Source organism: Wyeomyia smithii, chromosome 3 (genome assembly GCF_029784165.1).
Source record: "Wyeomyia smithii strain HCP4-BCI-WySm-NY-G18 chromosome 3, ASM2978416v1, whole genome shotgun sequence".
Classification (NCBI taxonomy): domain Eukaryota; kingdom Metazoa; phylum Arthropoda; class Insecta; order Diptera; family Culicidae; genus Wyeomyia; species Wyeomyia smithii.
This window is the reverse complement of record NC_073696.1, coordinates 61,348,121-61,366,814: the sequence shown is the minus strand read 5'-3', so window position 1 is coordinate 61,366,814 and position 18,694 is coordinate 61,348,121. Positions and strand designations below refer to the sequence as shown.

At 42.4% G+C, this 18,694-nt stretch overlaps 2 protein-coding genes across 2 annotated transcripts; one reads left to right on the top strand and one right to left on the bottom strand.

Moving 5' to 3' along the window:
- Positions 1–518: 518 nt before the first annotated feature.
- Positions 519–5,817, bottom strand: LOC129728305 (uncharacterized protein K02A2.6-like). Its single transcript, XM_055686739.1, has 6 exons — positions 5,755–5,817; positions 3,349–4,759; positions 2,915–3,273; positions 2,058–2,858; positions 2,002–2,012; positions 519–1,956 (listed from the first exon to the last, which is right to left on the bottom strand). The coding sequence occupies exons 1-6, from the start codon at positions 5,815–5,817 to the stop codon at positions 519–521; spliced, it is 4,083 nt and encodes a 1,360-aa protein (XP_055542714.1).
- Positions 5,818–6,161: 344 nt separating this feature from the next.
- On the top strand, positions 6,162–8,114 carry LOC129728020 (U4/U6.U5 tri-snRNP-associated protein 2). The gene is made up of 3 exons (XM_055686379.1): positions 6,162–6,331; positions 6,399–7,641; positions 7,703–8,114. The coding sequence occupies exons 1-3, from the start codon at positions 6,298–6,300 to the stop codon at positions 7,965–7,967; spliced, it is 1,542 nt and encodes a 513-aa protein (XP_055542354.1). The 5' UTR covers positions 6,162–6,297; the 3' UTR covers positions 7,968–8,114.
- The last annotated feature ends 10,580 nt before the right edge of the window (positions 8,115–18,694 follow it).

Genomic DNA, 18,694 nt, shown 5'->3' with positions numbered 1-18,694 from the left:
GGGACACGGGAGATCTTTGAATTTATTCGCCGTATATCCAACCAACGAGTCCTGGTGAAAAAGAAAAATTGGCATTAGTTGCAGTCAATTATTTCAAATTATGAATTACCTACCGATAACAACTAATTTCAAACATTTCTATTTCATCCGTTTTTCAGACGGTTTGCTTGGTTTGCTGTTTGCTTTTTATTGCAAAAAAAGTTATTAACAACACGCAAGCACCAGTTACCCAATTTTGAGTAAATTTGTCGCCATGATCAATTTAATTCTACTCATTTTTCGACGTCTTCGAACAACTGAAAAAAAAGGATTAAAATTCAACCCAGCCGCTGAGTATCCCAGAGTGAGCGTGTAGATGCTTGTAAAAAAATATGGTCGTCTATACCGGATGACATTAATGTTGCCAACCGGGCATCTGTCGCAGTGACAGTCTTGCTGTCATAGGAGAGCCCAGCGGGCAAACAGGAAACGGTGACGGTGTTCCCAGTTCTGCTCCAGTTGCTTCCAACATCTCCCCCTCAATAGCGATAGTACACATCGAACCGCGGATGCGATCTTCTAAGGCGCGAAGAACGTCGCAGTGGCTGTACTTGGGAATTGCTGGCGATGCTTGGTTGTTGATTGCTGCGAATGACTGGTGTTTGTGGCTCGCCCATATCCATAGGGCAAACTGAACTGTCTGGACTAGCAGGAACCGATGATCGTAGTGGTGATATTGACGGAATCGTCAATGCTGGAGACACAGGGGAAAACGTAGCCGATGATGGTAAAACAGATGTGCTCGGTGAGTTCCAAGCGCTTAACAAAACATCCAAAGGGAGCGGATTGGATGGCGAACCCGACGTTTCTTCAAAAGATTCAGCTCTCGGTAACCGTTTTCTCAGCTGATTAACGTGTGACCGTACTAAACGACGTTTTTCGGTTCGCACATCATACATCACTCCTCCAATTTGTTCTACAATGGTGCCAGGAACCCATGACCACGAGTTCCGGTTGTAAACCTTTACATACACTGGATCTTTCTTGTTGAAGCTTCGGGGTTTCTGCTGGTCTTCTTCTTGTTCTGCTTGCTGACGATCTGTTGGTGGCCGCAGCAGTTCGAGGTTGGTTCGGATTCGACGTCCAAACAATGCTTCTGATGGCGATACTCCACCCGAGACTGCCGGATTTGGATTGCTTCGGTACTTCAACAGAAACAGGTCCAATGCTTCCTGAATCGGACCTTTCCCTTCTCGAATTTTCTTGATACCTCTTTTGAAGGTATCAACAAACCGTTCCGCCTGCCCGTTCGACTGCGGGTGAAACGGTGCCGTAGTGGTGTGTTCAATGCCGTTCATACTACAAAATTTTCCGAACATGGCACTGGTGAACTGTGTGCCATTATCGGAAACTAGCAGCTCTGGCATCCCCATGCGTGCGAAAAGGCTTCGCAGAATCTTGGTGGTTGCTGTGGTTGTGATGTGGCTTGTTTGCACTATTTCGGGCCACTTGGTGAAGGAGTCCACTACCAATAAAAAATAGTCTCCATCGAGCGGTCCGGCGTAGACCACATGGACCCGTTCCCATGGCCGTTGTGGTTTTGGCCAAGGTACAGGTGCGACTCGAGGGGATGACTTTGCAGCAAGCGCGCACTGTGTGCACGCCTTAACGGCCTTTTCGACTTCAGCATCAATCGCAGGCCAGTACACGTAGCTTCGAGCAATGGCCTTCATTCTTCCGATTCCCGGGTGGCCAGTATGTAACTGATCCAGACAACGTTTTCGTAGACGAGACGGAATAACTAGTCTCTCACCGAAAAGTGCGCATCCCTGTACAGTAGTGAGCGATTCCCGTCGGTTGTAGAATTGCTGCAGCTCAGGATTGGATGCCACGGTCTGCTTGGATGGCCAGCCCTGGTGAATGTACTGAACCACCTTACTGAGAACCGGATCGTTCTCTGTACTTTGCTGAACTTCTCTAAAATTTAGCGGAAGGACGTTGAAGGAATCGAAAGCAACTAACCTGACATCATCCTAAAGCGATATAGAAGCGATGACGTAATCCTCATCCAATCGAACGTGTTGGTTGATAAGGCGAGATAACACATCCACGTGACCGAACTTCTCCGTGGCCACGTATTCGATGGTAAAATCATACATAAGCAGCGTCAGGGCCCACCGTTGCAATCTGTTGGCGGTGTACACGGGAATACCCTTTTTCGAGCCGAATATACGAAGTAACGGTGCATGGTCGGTTTGGAGCCGAAACTTGCGCCCAAAGACCATGCGATGAAATTTCGTGACCGCAAATATTATCGCCAGGCCCTCTCGATCAGGTTGACTATAGTTTCGTTCCGCTGGGGCTAGGGATCTAGATGCATGCTGGATAACTCGCACAGAACCGTCAGGAAACCGATGACTAATCGTGGCTCCTAAACCAATGGACGATGCGTCGGCAGCGACAATTATTTCTAGCTCAGGGTTGTAGTGCGTTAGGAGCAGCTCCGACGACAGGATGTCTTTAAAATTATCGAAAGCTGACTGACATTCCGTCGTCCACTCGAACTTCGTGCCCGCCTTCAGCAACTCGTCCAAAGGGAATCGTAGGGCACGCATATTTGGCACGAATTTGCCGTAATAGTTGTCGGCAGGTGCAGGCATTTGTCTGATCGCTTCAACCTTTCCTGGGTCCGGTCGAGCCCCATGTTGATCCAGCAAGTGTCCCAGGTACTTAATTTGGCTAGCCTCAAAGGAGCACTTCTCCAGACGTATGGTAAATCCAAACTCTCGTAGACGTTCAAATAGTGCCTTCAGGTTCTCCCAATGCTCTTTTTCGGTACGCCCACCGACGACGATGTTGTCGATGTATCCACTCGTGTGCTACAGACCAGCATTGCATCGACAACTTGTTGGAATGCTCCTGGCGCAGCTTTCACTCCGGGTGCTAAACGGTTGACCTTGTAAATGCCCCGGTGAGTGTTAATGGCCAGGAGTTTACTGGTGGGCTCGTCGACTTCCAGCTGAAGATAGGACTCGGACATATCAATTATGCTGAAAATCTTGCAATTACCGAGCTTTACAAAGATGTCCTGTGGAAGGGGCAAGGGATACTGATTTGGTTGAAGGGCGTCATTCAAACCAGTGGAGTAATCCCCACAAATTCTTTTGCTCCCGTTCGCTTTTCGGACTACCACTATTGAAGCCGCCCACTCCGAATATTCTACCGGCGTGGTGATATTTATACGCTCCAGCCGATCAAGCTCATCATCCACCGTATCATACATGGCATACGCCACTGGACGTTTGGGTCGAAACACCGGCTGCTGGTTTGGCTTGAGTTAGAGCTTTACTGCCGTTTTAGTACACTTACCCAGCTCGCTGCTGAAAACTTGCGGATACTGCGCTTTGAGACGATCCGCTAACGGCGATGATACGGAGACTTCGTTACAGAATGCACTCATTGGAACCGAATCAAGCTGGAATGCTTCGATTAGATCCAGACCTAGGATGTGCAAGTCCCTCTCCGTGACGAAAATCGTACCTACATGCGTTACACCCTTGACACTCACTGGACAGTCGAACTGTGAAACTAGCTTGAGTGGGTGACCGGAGGCTGCTTTAGCTTCCACCGACGGTGGTTTCTCTTCCGGACTTTCTAGCTGCTTCCATGTACGGACAGATACGACACTTATGTCCGAAGCGGTATCAAACTGCATTCGAACGGACACTCCATTTAACATGACAGAAACGAACTTTCGTCTATCTTGAACTACACCCACTGATACTTCGACGGTTTTAGTATCTACAGGTAAACGCTGAGACATCCGCTTGAAATTCGGACGGGACGTTTTCTTGGCACTTCCACAATAACCTGCTTTGTGGCCGTAACGCTTGCATTCGGCACACTGATGGTTTTTGAAAGTGCAATCACGGCTGAAATGCATCAACCCACAATTCCAACACGGCTCAGACGGCCTTTTCTTCTCATTTGCCGGTGATGAATGTTTCGGGAAACTCTCCTGTTTCGTCTGCTTCCGGAATTTCTGATGTTTTCCGCTGATAACGTTGACCGAATTGGAACCACCCTCGATCATGGCTGTATCATGTCGGAGGTTCATTAGCCTTTGACATTCGGTCGACAACTGTTCGAGAGTGACAGCTATGCTGTCCTCGATCTTAGTAAGGAGACGAGTGCGGATATCAGTATCGGATTCACCTTTTAATCCGCAGACGAATACCAGTGACTTAAATTCGTCCTCTGAGAGCTTTGACAGTTCAAACTCTACGCAGTTCTTATTGACACGACAAGCATAAGACAAATAGTCCTCTGTTGGAGACTTTGTTGTCTGTAAGCAACGGTAGCGCTTACTAATCACTGATTCCGCTGCTCCAAACAAAGTCTTGAGCTTATTCACGACCTGCTGGAAGTTAAAATCCTTAGGAGTCTTAGGCATGATGAAACTCAGGAAGCGTTCGTGTTCAGCTACTCCCAACTTCCGGACTAATAACCTCACTTTGGCTGCGTCATCTAACCTTGCAGCATCTTTCGCGAATAACTCATCGTATCGTGAAAACCAAGCCGCGAACGTAACGCCTTCCTCCGTGTCATATCGGAAGTCTTTTATATTTGCACCGATCGAATCCAGGATGGTCTCCGGACTCTCTGGAATCTGCAACCTAATATTCTGAAGAGCATCACGATTCTGCTGCATAAGCATCCGATGTTGTTCCTGGGCCTCCCGTTGGTTGGCGAGAAGCTGACTTGTCACCGCCTGCTGTTGCTGCAGTTGTTGGAGGACTTGCAGGATAATTGATTCCACTGGAACCTGCTAGCCTGGAGTAGTCATGACTTTTGTGACGGGCTAAAAACCGCGTGGGAAACCGTGATATTTGTTTTGCGATTTTTCGACGCGAACGTAAACGAAATCACGAAACCCGAGTCGTGTTGTGTTCCCACAAGGGACAGTGAAATTAACACTCAACGATACGTTCTTATAACTATTAACCGCGTAGTTAACGAAATAAAATATTCAACGTTTATTACCTAGATGCTTGTAAAAAAATATGGTCGTCTATACCGGATGACATGAATGTTGCCAACCGGGCATCTGTCGCAGTGACAGTCTTGCTGTCATAGGAGAGCCCAGCGGGCAAACAGGAAACGGTGACGGTGTTCCCAGTTCTGCTTCAGTTGCTTCCAACACTTTTATACAACGGCAAATTTAAAAAAACACAGACTCGAAAAATATCGAAAAGCTTGCCTATTTTAGTTTTCTGCTATTTGTTGCCACTATTCCATTAAAAAAAAATACATATCGACATCATTGAAAACAAAAATGGTAGTGACGGACCCCCTCTAAATTTTGGCATGTGTCAAGTGTTGCAGTTATCGAACGGCATTCTATAACTGCAATGTAAACATGTTGCAGTTATCGAACGGCGACTGTATATGATGCAGATCTTCAGTAGTGTTTTTTCCTGTATGGATTTCCTCACTGCGACCAGAATCGTTGATCTATTGTGAGATGACGGTATTTTATTCCATTTGGCAAGTCTGTCTTTGGTCACTGTGTGTCCTGAACGTGTTCTAGCCAAATTATGGTGCCCAATGTGCTTATTAATATATTGTTGATCCACGGTTTGGTTTGTACAATTTTTGGATGTTCAAAGTGAAATTTTCCTTTTTCTTGTGATAATATGTCATATTTTTCTTGTCATATGTTCCAAATCTCTTTTTTGAATGTGGTTATGGTTTACAAAATTTCGCCCTTTTTACCAAACGGAATTTTGACAGCTGAGAATGCTTCACGGTAACGATACCGGACGTCAGTGACCGCATGTTCTTTCGACGACCAACTAACTGCCTGACTCTTCCAGTACCTGAATAATGTTAGTACTCATTATTCCGCGCAAGAACAAGTGACATTTTGCTTCACAGCAGTGTTCACACCAAGTGAACTTTGTTTTCACTTTTGGTTTATAATTTCTTTTTAGCTGCGTACTGCCCATTAGAACTGAGAAGAAATTTCATTGCCTGATTCAGTGCCTAAATTTTACATTGGATGAAAATGAGATTTGAGATTGAGAAAATAAATTTCTTTTTGAACTGCATACTGCACTTATTATTCGAATATGCGTTGAACAATTCAATTTTTGAGTTATTTTCACCAGCGTGTACAGCGTTTGACGTTTGTAAGCTTCAAAATTGAAAAATCGACACTGATGAGCTCCGTTGACTGCAAAATAGTTTACTTGTATTCTTTTGAATTCTGCTGAAAATTATATAAAAAAGGGTGATATTCGTTTCAACATCAAAACAATGTCGGCATCAAAAAAGAGAAAATCAAATTCTGGTTAGTATGTTTTCGTTTTCATTCCAAGCTCGGTTATTCTAACCTAAAATATTTCGTTTACGTTTAGATAATCTAGTGTCGGACAAACGCGTCAAGCTGTTAAAAACGGCCGATCTAAAAAACGAGGAAGAACAGGACCAAAAGCACAAAGTGGCTCTACCGGCCGCAAATATGATGAATAGATCTAAGCAGTGTCCCTACTTGGATACCATCAATCGCCACTTGCTGGATTTCGACTTCGAAAAGCTCTGTTCGGTTTCGTTGACTAGAATAAACGTTTACGCGTGCCTAGTATGTGGAAAATATTTCCAAGGTAGAGGAACCAATACACATGCCTACACGCATTCGGTTGCAGAATCGCATCATGTGTATTTAAATTTATCGACATTGAAATTCTACTGCTTACCGGATAACTACGAGATTATCGATTCCTCACTCGATGATATTAAACATGTTTTGACACCGGTGTTTACGCTGAAAGATATCCGCAATCTGGACAGAGAGGATCAGAAAATGTCCAGAACGGTGGACGGTACACTTTATTCACCTGGTATAGTCGGAATGAATAACATCAAAGCGAACGATTATTGTAACGTTATTTTGCAATCATTATCCCATGTGAAGCCTATTCGCGATTTCTTCCTCATTGAAAATAACTATGCCAACATCAAGCGTCCCCCAGGGGACACGGCATTTACGCTGGTTCAGCGCTTTGGAGAATTGTTGAGAAAGCTCTGGAATCCACGTAACTTTAAATCGCATGTTTCGCCTCATGAAATGCTTCAAGCGGTTGTACTATGGAGCAGTAAAAAGTTTCAAATTACCGAGCAGGGTGATCCAATTGAGTTCCTTTCGTGGTTTCTGCACAGTCTTCATAAACAGCTACGAGGAAATCGGCAGCCTAATTCCTCCGTGATCAATCGGACATTTTTGGGTGAGATGAAGATTTATACCCGAAAGCTTCCGCCGACAGAGTTGGATGACGTTCAGAAGCAACTGCTGTTGGCGACGGACGAATACCAGGAGAAGGAAGAAACGTCGACCTTCCTGTATTTGACATGCGATTTGCCTGCCACACCATTGTTTATAGACGAGTTCAGGGAGAACATCATTCCGCAAGTCAATCTGTATCAGTTGCTGGCGAAGTTCAATGCGGTGTCGGAAAAGGAGTACAAAACGTACAAAGAAAATTTTTTAAAACGGTTTGAGATCACAAGACTGCCGAAGTTCGTCATTCTGTACATAAAGCGGTTTACGAAGAATACCTTCTTTCTGGAAAAGAATCCAACCATCGTAAACTTTCCTGTCAAGTAAAACTTTTGTCAACATATTTTTTTCGAATGATTTCAGTTATTTTTCTCATTATGGTAGGAATATCGATTTCGGTGACATTCTAACCGAGGAAAACAAAAGGCTTCACAAGCACACCAAGTATAATCTGGTGGCGAACATCGTACACGACGGCGAACCAAAGTCCGGCACCTATCGATGTCATATTCTTCAGAAAAACACTAATCAATGGTACGAAATGCAGGACCTTCATGTAACCAGTATCCTGCCGCAAATGATCACCCTGACTGAGGCGTATATTCAGATCTACGAGCAGCAGGAAGAGGATAACGCAGCGGAGGGTTGACCATGCGGTGGTCGACGGTAGGTAATTTAACTTGAGAATATTTGACTTAATTTTCTGTTCTTTCCGTGTTCACTTGGTGAATCCTTGCGTTAGAGTTAGTTTCATCAGATAATATAGGCAAAGAGCTGTTTTCTTTTTCAGCCGAGAGTCGTATTATTGTTGATTTGAAATAGAAGTGAGAAATTTAGAGTTTTATAGAACTAAATAAGGTGTTTCGAACATCGCTTTAGTCGCCCTTTGAATTGTATCGACTATATTTTAGTTGATCAAAAAACTAACGAGCATATCATTAGTTGACCTAATCAAATGAATTACAATTTTAAACACAATAGTGAAAATAGCACTGCTTATCGTTGTGAAACAAACGAATAACGAAAAAATATTTGCTTCTTTCGACCTAAAAATTTGTAGCGCCTAAAATTTTATTTGAATATTCTCGTTTTGAATATTTATATTTGACTATATATAAGCAAACTGAGTATTTTCCATGGGTGAAGATTTTTTTTTGGATTAACGAGTAATTTTCTAAAACAATGTATGCATTTCAGAATATTCTTTAGTTATTCGTATATTTATATACTTGTAAAAAATACATCGTACTTTTGTGGCCCAACTGATTTCTATATACAAAAAAGGATGAGGCAGTGTCAGAAAAACGAGTCTTCAATGTCTCTCGGATGATTTCAAAGTCGAAGACGCCGATGACTTGTTTTCGTGCTGAGTCTCATGTTCCTGCTAGCATTGTTGGGGATGAATGTTTTGTGTTGTTTGAATGTTTGCTTCGAATCAAGTAGTATTCCCAAATTTTTGACACTGTGTCGTAAATAAAGGTCAATGGACTAAGCTTACTAGAGAATGTTCTGATTTCGCATTTGTCCACATTCAATTGTATGCGGTTGTCTACACACCAATTTGTAAAGATTAACAAATGCTCCTGGAGAACTGCGGCATCAGACAGCACCTCAGGTTTTGTAGACAGCTTAAGATCGTCAGCGAATGAAAATCGAGGACCTTGGAGCCAGAAATTGTCGTCGGTAAGGTGGTCAAGGAATATCAATGACCCTAGATGGCTACCTTGCGGAATGTCGGAGTCAGCAGGGAAAGATGCCGAAGAGACTCAATCGATATTCACTACTTAACACCGTTCGAACAGATACGATTGGAACCAGTGACGATTTGATGATTCAGTGTCAAAAGCAGCGGAAAGTCCTGTGAAAATAACGTCCGTCTTCGATTGGTCGTCAAAACTGTCAATTATGTAGGATGTGAGCGTCAGGAGTTTTGTGGTCGTTGATCACTTAGGCATGAAGCCCTTTTGTTCGTCTGCGACGTACTGCTTGACGACGAGAAGGAGAAAGTCGGTTCAAACACGAAATGCTGAAAGAACATCGGTATTGAGCAAAGAGCGGAGATTCCCTACCAGATCTTATGGATTGAGTGAATAGATGACTCATTGGAGTAGTCTAACTACTAATGACGTTTTTTTTTTCAGGAAAATGAATCGTATGTCATCCGGTCTAGCGGAGAGGGAAGATCTAAGTCTCAAAGCGGCTAATGTAACCACGCTATCGTTGATGGAAAGGTTAGTAATTATAGAACCGAAAGAAGGGACATGTTCCAATGTGAAGGAATTTTGTTCGTCGTTAACCGTTCGTCTACAAGCACGCTGGAGAATTTCCGCGGAAGAAAATTCAGCTCTGTTGGACAAACCACGCAGTGTCGCTGTCTGGCATTGTCTTTTCGCTGTTCTTTAACTCATTCACAAAACACTTCCAGGTTCTTTTAAGCCTGCCCTCGACATTCCTAGGAAAGTTTCGAAAGTAATAATTACTCAACTGTTTGTAGAGAGTTTTAATCGACAAGTAGTGGTTTCGTAGAGGTAGAGTTCCGTATCTTAAAAACTTAAGGCCAATATTCCTTCTGGGTTTAGGCATTGTAACGTCTGCGTAAAAAAAAGGACAAATTATCGGTTTTGCATGGGTTTACCTTTTATGACAACCACTAGCAGGGCACCTCGTATTTTACTTCCCCACGAAGGAAGTGAGCTCCTATGTAAAGTTCATTCCACACACCAGGTTTCTCAAGAAGGTGCTGCTGTGGCTGACAATCAGCGAGAAGGCGATGTCACAACCGCTCTTCTTTCGCTCCAGACTTTTTTTTTCCTGTAGGAGCCTATGACCACTGCTACCATTAGTTAGATATACAGATATCCAGACTTCCAAAATAGAGACTTTCGGTTTCCGAAAAACAACCATAAATGGTTGAATACCACCCTATATAGGTATTTTCGGAATAGAATTGAGGCTCTGAATTCAAAAATCAACTCCAGATGCTATTTTTAGGTTAAAGATGGTGACTTCCGGTTCGGGTGAGCAGTAAAAATTGGCCAAATTCCACCCCATATGAGTTATTCCGGAATCGAAATGATGCCAAAAGACCTGAAAACGATCCCAGACGCCATCATGAATTCCAAAATGGTGGTTTCCGGAACACAGAGATCGGGATGATGTGCGTACACCAGAAATCAACTCCAAACGTGATTTTTAAATTCAAGATGGTGACTTCCGGTTCCTGGGAAACATCCAAAATCAAATACCATCTCTTATGAGTACTGTTGGAATCGGAATGATGCCAACAGACTTGAACACGACACTAGACGAACCGGAAGTCACTATCTAGAATTTAAAAATAGCGTCTGAAATCGATTTTCGGTCTCAGGGCGTCATTTCAATTCCAGAAATACACATATTGAGTTGAACTTGACCATTTTGGGATGTTTCCTAGAAACCGGAAGTTGACATCTTGGAATCAGAAATGGTATCTGGGGTCATTTAATCGTCTCAGAGCATCATCCCGATTCCCAAAATACCCATATTACCTGGTATTTGGCTACATTTTCTTGTTTTCCAGAAACCGGAAGTTGCCTTTTAGAATCCAAAACAGTGTCTGTGGTCGTTATCCAGTCTCTGGACATCTAAGTTGTTTTCTAGAAACCGGAAGCCGCCATCTTGAAATTCAAAATGGCTTCTAGGCCATTTTCCGATCTGTGGGCATCATCCCGGTTGCGAAAATAAATATTGGATGGTAAATATTTGACCTTGTTTTTCTCATTGTGGCTTCTAGCAGCCTCAATCTATTCTGGAAGGACCATTTTAAAAGCAAATCAACAAAACCATTGAAAGATTACAAGTAGATTATATAAAAAAATCATAAAACCATAATATTCCTCAGTTTCGGAGCATATCTGCATATCCAGAGGCGTCGCGTGGCTGATTTCGTCACATGTGGACCGAACATTCATCTAAGTTCCCTTTCCTTAAGGGGTTATATGCCTTTTAGTTTTCAAAAGATAGATTTTTTTTTACTGTACAGTAAGGTTCTTTTTTACACGGTTTTTTACGCGGGTTGCTTTTCTTAATTACTCAAAAACGGTACAAGATGTCGACCTCATTTTAATCACGTTTCCGTTTGAGGCCAAAGGTGATCATATATCCGTTTTCAAAAAAATATCACAATTTTAAAACGGTTTTCTTCGTTATAGGGGAACTGCTCCATTATTCATCTCAGCCCGTATATTCATCTCATTCAACATGTAAACACACTTGAAAACAGGAAAAAACGCATATTTTCTTCTTAAACCAATCTGCTAATCCATGAAATGGATTCTTCTTAGTTCATTTTAGATTCCTCATAAAGTATAATCCTCAAAAACTCACTCAAAAGCAGCGTTACCCCTAAGTTTAGAATAAAATCTGGCAAAACGAATATAAAAAAACTGGCAAAAATCTGTCACTCATTTTTGGATAAAATTCCTGGCAGAATTGAAAGTGATGACCTTTTTTTTTGCTCTCGCAGTAATGACCTTTTTGCGAGACGACGCGGATAAAATCTGGCTCATTTACAAATATCACACATTTCAACACTTCGCTAAAATTTCCGAGCACCTGTTAAATCACCAAACGTCCATGGCTTACTCATTTACGGGCACTGGTTGTCCGATTTAAAAAAAAAGTTGATTTTTTTTTTCTTCATCTATAGTTTATTTGACACGGCACAAATACAATTCAATGTTTAACGGCGCCAATTATATCTGGTAGCTTACTTTCTAAAGTATCTTAATAACTAAAAGCAAATTTTTTATCCTCGCTGCCGACTACGAGCTGAAACTAAATCTAACTTAAAGCTAGAATATTTTGCATTAAAAGCACAGGTTTGCTGTTTGATGGTTTTCATTGCCATAGGTAAGCAGCATATTAAATTTGTTCCGCTGCTGGGCCAAGATATTACGGACTGGCATATTGGGTTGTTTCCATCGGGCCTTGAGAGTATCGTGCGGGTCTGATTGCTGTTTCCGGATCCGGGGTCTTAACGTGTTCTTGTCGTTTGGTTGGATGTAGGCGGAAGGGGATAGGACTAAACTGGGGCGTGGATGGATTTCAGGAAAGTGTATATAAGGGACATGTAGGATAGGTCACGGCTCGCCAAGACATCACGAACAGGAACAGCCGGCTGCCTACCTTCGGCCTGCAGGGAAGCTATTAATCTAGACCTGGCGTCACGGTGTACAGGGCATGACCAAACAACGTGCTCTATGTCGTGATAACCTTCACCACAGGCACAGATACCACTCTCCCCGAGCCCAACACGACGGAGATGCGCGTCAAATCTATAGTGATTGGACATAAGCCGGGACATCACGCAAATGAAATCCCGACCTACATCCAACCCCTTGAACCACGGGTTCGTCGATACCTTGGGTTCCCCCTTGGTCCAAGAATTTTGCCAACTGATGATCGTATTCTGACGTACAAATGCGAAAAAATCATTAAAGGCAATTGGTCTTACATAAATATCACCGTTTGTTGCGCCCACCTTAGCCAAAGAGTCCGCTTTCTCATTACCCGGTATCGAGCAGTGAGAAGGGACCCACGCTAAGGTAATCTGAGTAGATTTTTCGGATAAAGCACTCAGATGTTCCCGTATTTTCCCCAGGAAATACGGAGAGTGCTCAACATCTTTCATCGATCGGAGAGCCTCAATGGAACTGAGACTGTCCGTAAAGATGAAATAATGGTCCGTGGGCATTTTTTCGATAATCCCTAGGGTGTACTGAATTGCAGCTAATTCTGCGACGTAAACAGAAGCAGGATTATCGAGCTTATGGGAGACGGTTAAATTGTTATTGAAGATACCGAAGCCAGTGGACCCATCAAGAAGTGATCCGTCAGTGTAGTACATATTGTCGCAGTTGATGTTTCGATATTTATTGGAAAAAATTTTAGGGATCTGCTGCACGCGTAAATGATCCGGGATTCCACGAGTTTCTTTTATCATGGATGTATCGAAAAACACAGTAGAATCAGAAGTATTTGATAAGTCGACACGATTTGGAATATTCGAAGAAGGGTTAATATTTTGGGACATGTGATTGAAATACAATGTCATAAAACGGGTTTGAGAATTAAGTTCGATTAACCTTTCGAAATTTTCAATCACGGGACGGTTCAAGACCTCACATCTGATTAGAATACGAGAAGACAGGCTCCAGAAGCGGGTTTTCAATGGTAGTACTCCAGCTAAGATCTCCAAACTCATCGTATGGGTCGATTGCATGCAACCCAAGGCGATACGCAAACAACGATATTGTATTCGCTCCAGTTTGATCAAATGTGTGTTTGCTGCGGAGCGGAAGCAGAAACACCCGTACTCAATGACAGACAATATCGTTGTTTGGTAAAGCCTTATAAGGTCTCCTGGGTGGGCTCCCCACCATTGTCCGGTTATTGTACGAAGAAAATTCACCCTTTGTCGACATTTTTTCATCACATACCTAACGTGACAACCCCAGGTGCCTTTATAGTCGAACCAGACACCAAGATATTTGTGTACCAAAACCTGAGAAATCGTTTTACCCATTAATTGTGTTTGAAGCTGAGCAGGTTCATGCTTCCTAGAAAAAACTACTATCTCAGTCTTCTCCGGAGAGAATTCGATACCTAGCTGTAAAGCCCAAGCAGACAAATTGTCCAAGGTATCTTGCAATGGTCCTTGCAAATCGGCAGCTTTGGCTCCTGTAACAGAGATTACACTGTCGTCTGCAAGTTGTCTTATCGTGCATGAATTTGCCAGACATTCGTCGATGTCATTTACATAAAAGTTGTAAAGAAGGGGGCTTAAACATGAGCCCTGGGGAAGACCCATGTAGCTAATGCGAAAAGTTGCCAAATCGCCGTGCGTAAAATGCATGTGCTTTTCGGACAACAAATTGTGCAAAAAATTGTTCGAAATTGGAGAAAATCCTTGTCGGTGAAGTTTACCCGAAAGAATGTCCATAGAAACGGAATCAAAAGCCCCCTTAATGTCCAAGAACGCAGACGCCATTTGTTCTTTGCGAGCATACGCCAGCTGAATATCTGTTGAAAGCAACGCAAGACAATCATTCGTCCCTTTGGCACGGCGGAAGCCAAATTGAGTATCTGATAGTAGACCATTTGATTCGACCCAATGGTCTAAACGACGGAGTATCATTTTTTCCATCAATTTCCGGATACAGGATAGCATTGCAATCGGCCTATAAGAGTTGTGATCAGAAGCTGGTTTCCCTGGTTTTTGGATGGCGATCACCTTCAATTGCCTCCAATCCTGCGGTACAATGTTTTGCTCCAGGAACTTATTGAACAAGTTCAACAAGCGCCTCTTGGCATTGCTGGGTAGATTCTTCAACAAGTTGAATTTGATTCTATCTAACCCAGGCGCGTTATTGTTACAGGACAGGAGGGCAACTGAAAATTCTGCCATCGTAAAAGGTGATTCTATCGCGTCGTGGCCCGGAGACGCATCGCGAACAATGTTTTGCTCAGGAACAGAGTCCGGACATACTTTCCTGGCAAAATCAAATATCCACCGACTTGAAGACTCCTCGCTTTCGTTGACCGTTACGCGATTCCGCATTCTTCGGGCTGTGTTCCAAAGAGTGCTCATCGATGTCTCCCTCGACGTCTCGTTCACGAACCGACGCCAATATCCGCGTTTCTTTGCTTTAGCCAAACTTTTAAGCTTGGTATTAAGCTCCGAATACCGCAAATAGTCGCCAGGTATACCTCCCTTCTGGTAGGCCTTAAACGCGTCGGATCTTTGCGTGTAGACATCGGAGCACCCTTGGTCCCACCACGGAGTGGGAGGCCGTTCTTTGATCGTTACGCCGGGATATTTCTTCGTTTGGGCTTGCAACGCGGCGTCGAGAATCAAGCCCGCGAGGAGGTTGTATTCTTCAAGTGGTGGATGATGTTGAAATCATTTCCTCGTATAACTTCCAATCGACATTCCGTGTGAGGTCATACGAAATGTCAATTGGTTGCATGCGAGTCGACCCGTTATTAATTGAAATAAGAATAGGCAAATGGTCGCTACCGTGAGGATCGAGGATTACCTTCCATGTGCAATCCAACCGTAGCGACGTCGAACATAAGGATAGATCCAAAGCGCTTGGGCGCGCTGGAGGTTTCGGGATACGTGTCATTTCACCGTTGTTTAAAATAGTCATGTCGAAGTCATCGCAAAGGTTATAGATTAAAGAGGAGCGGTTATCATTGTATGGGGAACCCCAAGCCACGCCATGAGAGTTGAAGTCTCCCAAAATCAAACGTGGCGAGGGAAGAAGTTCTATTAAATCAAAGAGCAGCCGTTGCCCAACCTGTGCTCTGGGAGGAATATATATTGAGGCAATACAAAGCTCTTTACCTTGTATTGTCATTTGACATGCGACAACTTCGATGCCTGGAATCGAGGGGAGGTTAATACGATAGAAAGAATAGCACTTTTTAATCCCTAAAAGTACTCCTCCATATGGGGTGTCTCGAAAAAGGCGAATAATATTAAAATTATGGAAGTTGAGATCAATATTTGAAGTAAGCCAAGTTTCACAAAGGGAAAATGCATCGCATTTGTTTTTATTTATCAAAACTTTAAACGAATCAATTTTTGGTAAAATACTTCTACAATTCCACTGTAAGACAGAGATAGAATCCTTCATATACGCAGTTGAATTAGGCATCGAAGGATACAATCGCTGCAAGGAGGGGCCATTGGGCAGTCAACTGCTTCAAAAATGATCTAACTGTTGGGAGGAATGCTGTAAGAAAAATTTTAATTGGATCGGGTATATTGAAATTTTCAAAAATCCAGTCCACAATGTCAGAAAATTTCACTAATCCAGAGTTTGTTTCATCAACTGGATGTGCAAAAGGAACAACTGGGGTTTTAGATGTTCCTGGCAGTGCTGGGAACTCCTTCTGGGACTTCAAATTTGCAAGCCCAGGAGGAGTTTGCTTCGGTTTTTCCGCAGCACTGTTTGGTTTGTTCGTACTTTTCATTACACTTTGGGAAATCTTAGGACCTTTACGGGGAAGTTTAGGAGAAGAAACATTTTTCCTCTTCCTAGACTCCCCAGGATTGGCATAAGATGTTCCCGCTGATGAATCGTCAGAATCGGTTTCATCGGAGGGCAACAGATCAAAGGGGTTCGATGTTATGGTAGAAGTGGTCACGGTCTTCTTCAGCATCTCAGCGTAAGAACGCTTTGAACGCTCCTTAAGTGACCGCTTGATTTTAAAAAAAGTTGATTGAAAAATAATAAAAATCCAAAAAAGTTGCAACTTAATTTCCGAAAAAATACTATCAATCCCCTTCGATTCCAGTACGATATATATACACAATTGGAGGGAATAAGTATCCAAATAAAATGAAACTGAAAGTAGCTGCCAACATCTGCCTTTCCACAAGATATGTTCTCTCAAAAATTGTGCCATAAAAGTGCAAAAACAGACCTGACTCCTCCAAATTAAGAGATAACGATACACTTTCTTCTAAAAAAATGTGACAATTAATCTTAGTTTGAAGGTTGTAGAACACTTGAACAATGGCAAAATTAAGATAAGAGCGTTATCACGCAAAAACACATTTTAAGGGGGTACTTTACTTTAATACCCTATAAATTTGTCAGGTTCAGAGATAGGATTTTCCAATGTTCTACAAACTTGGTCGTAATAGCTAGTTCTACAATGTGTCGGAAGCAAGTTACCAAGTTCATCAAGAAATAAAAAAGTTATTTTTGTTATTTTGGTGTACAACCCCCTTAATGAAAAAAATTTATCGTCAAAATAAAGTACTCATAAAGCTGTGAAACTTTCTAGAAGACATCGAAACGCTAAAAATATGCGTTTCGTCACAAACATCAATGTCCTACTATTTTTGATTTCGTCCCACTGTGCGTCGTGAGATGAATAATTGAGCAGTGATTCAAGTTTTGAGATGGATATGAAGGGTTGTCAAAAATGGTTTGTTTAACCAAATGCAGGATAAATCTAGCTAAGTTTACTAAATATACAATGCTGGGCGATTCCATTAGAGTTCGTAAGCGTATTTTGTTTATTTGTTCAATGATTTCGTGAAAATCTGGTGTTTAATCCGTGCATTCTTTGTGAATATCGGTTTAATGAGATGAATAATGGAGCAGTTCCCCTATTTGCAACTCAAAAAAGTATTTTTTTACGCGATCCCATACAAATTTGGGACGCATCCTTCGTGTAAAAAAAGACCTTACTGTATTATCTTCAAGTATGTACATCTTCTTGAGAACATTTTTACAAATTTTCATAAAGATCTGAGCAATATAGAAAAAGTGAGAGCGATTTGAGAGTGGTCCCCGTGGTTCTGTGGTTAGCGATGTCGGTCGGCTAGCTCTCCCACACGGTTGTGACATCGGGTTCGATTCCCGATCAGGTCGAGGATCTTTTCGAGCTGGAAATTTTCTCGACTCAGCACTGGGGCACGGTGTATCGTTGTACTTATCCTACACATGCAAAATGTGCCAAAAAACAATATCGATAACGAATTCTCTTAACTAATCTAGTTGATCGAGACCGCATAAGCCCCCCAGGCTTGCGTGCGATATTGTTTGTTGTTTTAGAGCGATTTGAGGCGCCTCCTCACGGTCGCTTTAGCTAATCTTCAACCTTTATACGCGTTTATCTCGAAATGGTGTTTCTCAAAAAATTACTGCCACATACCTGCATAAGATATACGTAACACTGGTGTTTTTTTCTGGTACATGTTGCCCCATAGTACTCCGTACCACGTCCTGTTTAACTGCTCGACAAATAATGAACAAAATGAATTTCCTTTTTCTCGACTTAATCGAGCCCCAAAGATAATCCCATAAGGAACTGTCAGAAAGCTCTTTACAAAATCAATGCAGCATTTTTCGAGTGGGAACGAGACAAATGCAGGGTTGCGTAGGTACACCGCCTTCATAAACTCTTCAAACAGTGATTTTATTCAGAGTATGGTACCATTCGAATAGTTCATTTTGTACCAACTTTTTTGTAAGATTTCTACCTGAGTGTTACGTCTTCTGTATGTAGTAATAGCCTTCTAGAACTCCTCCCGTCAAACAAAAAAAAACTAAGATATTTTGTTTTTTTTTGACGTAGGACTACGTCTAACCGCACTATATCGAGATACATTCTGCGGAAAACTAAAACCAAGGTGTAACGTTGGAATGAAAGATTTCAAACGGTGATATTGATGTAACCACATGACGGATCATAGTAATCAATATGCCATTGGAATGATAAAATGATGGACAATTTTGTGATTCTTCGTATATCATGGTTACTTGATTGTTAAATAGTGAAAATTGATGAAAAGTTTCAAGGTCGTATTTTCAC

Bases quoted from the DNA above. Each gene is read 5' to 3' on its own strand.
- LOC129728020 (XM_055686379.1), top strand. From the start codon at position 6,298: ATGTCGGCATCAAAAAAGAGAAAATCAAATTCTG. The intron at 6,332-6,398 runs GTTAGTATGTTT...GTTTACGTTTAG, and splicing joins AAAGAGAAAATCAAATTCTG to ATAATCTAGTGTCGGACAAA. The intron at 7,642-7,702 runs GTAAAACTTTTG...TCATTATGGTAG, and splicing joins ATCGTAAACTTTCCTGTCAA to GAATATCGATTTCGGTGACA.
- LOC129728305 (XM_055686739.1), bottom strand. From the start codon at position 5,817: ATGCGGTCACTGACGTCCGGTATCGTTACCGTGAAGCATTCTCAGCTG. The intron at 4,760-5,754 runs GTAAAAAGGGCG...CAACAACTGCAG, and splicing joins AGCTGTCAAAATTCCGTTTG to CAACAGCAGGCGGTGACAAG. The intron at 3,274-3,348 runs GTAAGTGTACTA...CCAAACGTCCAG, and splicing joins AGTTTTCAGCAGCGAGCTGG to TGGCGTATGCCATGTATGAT.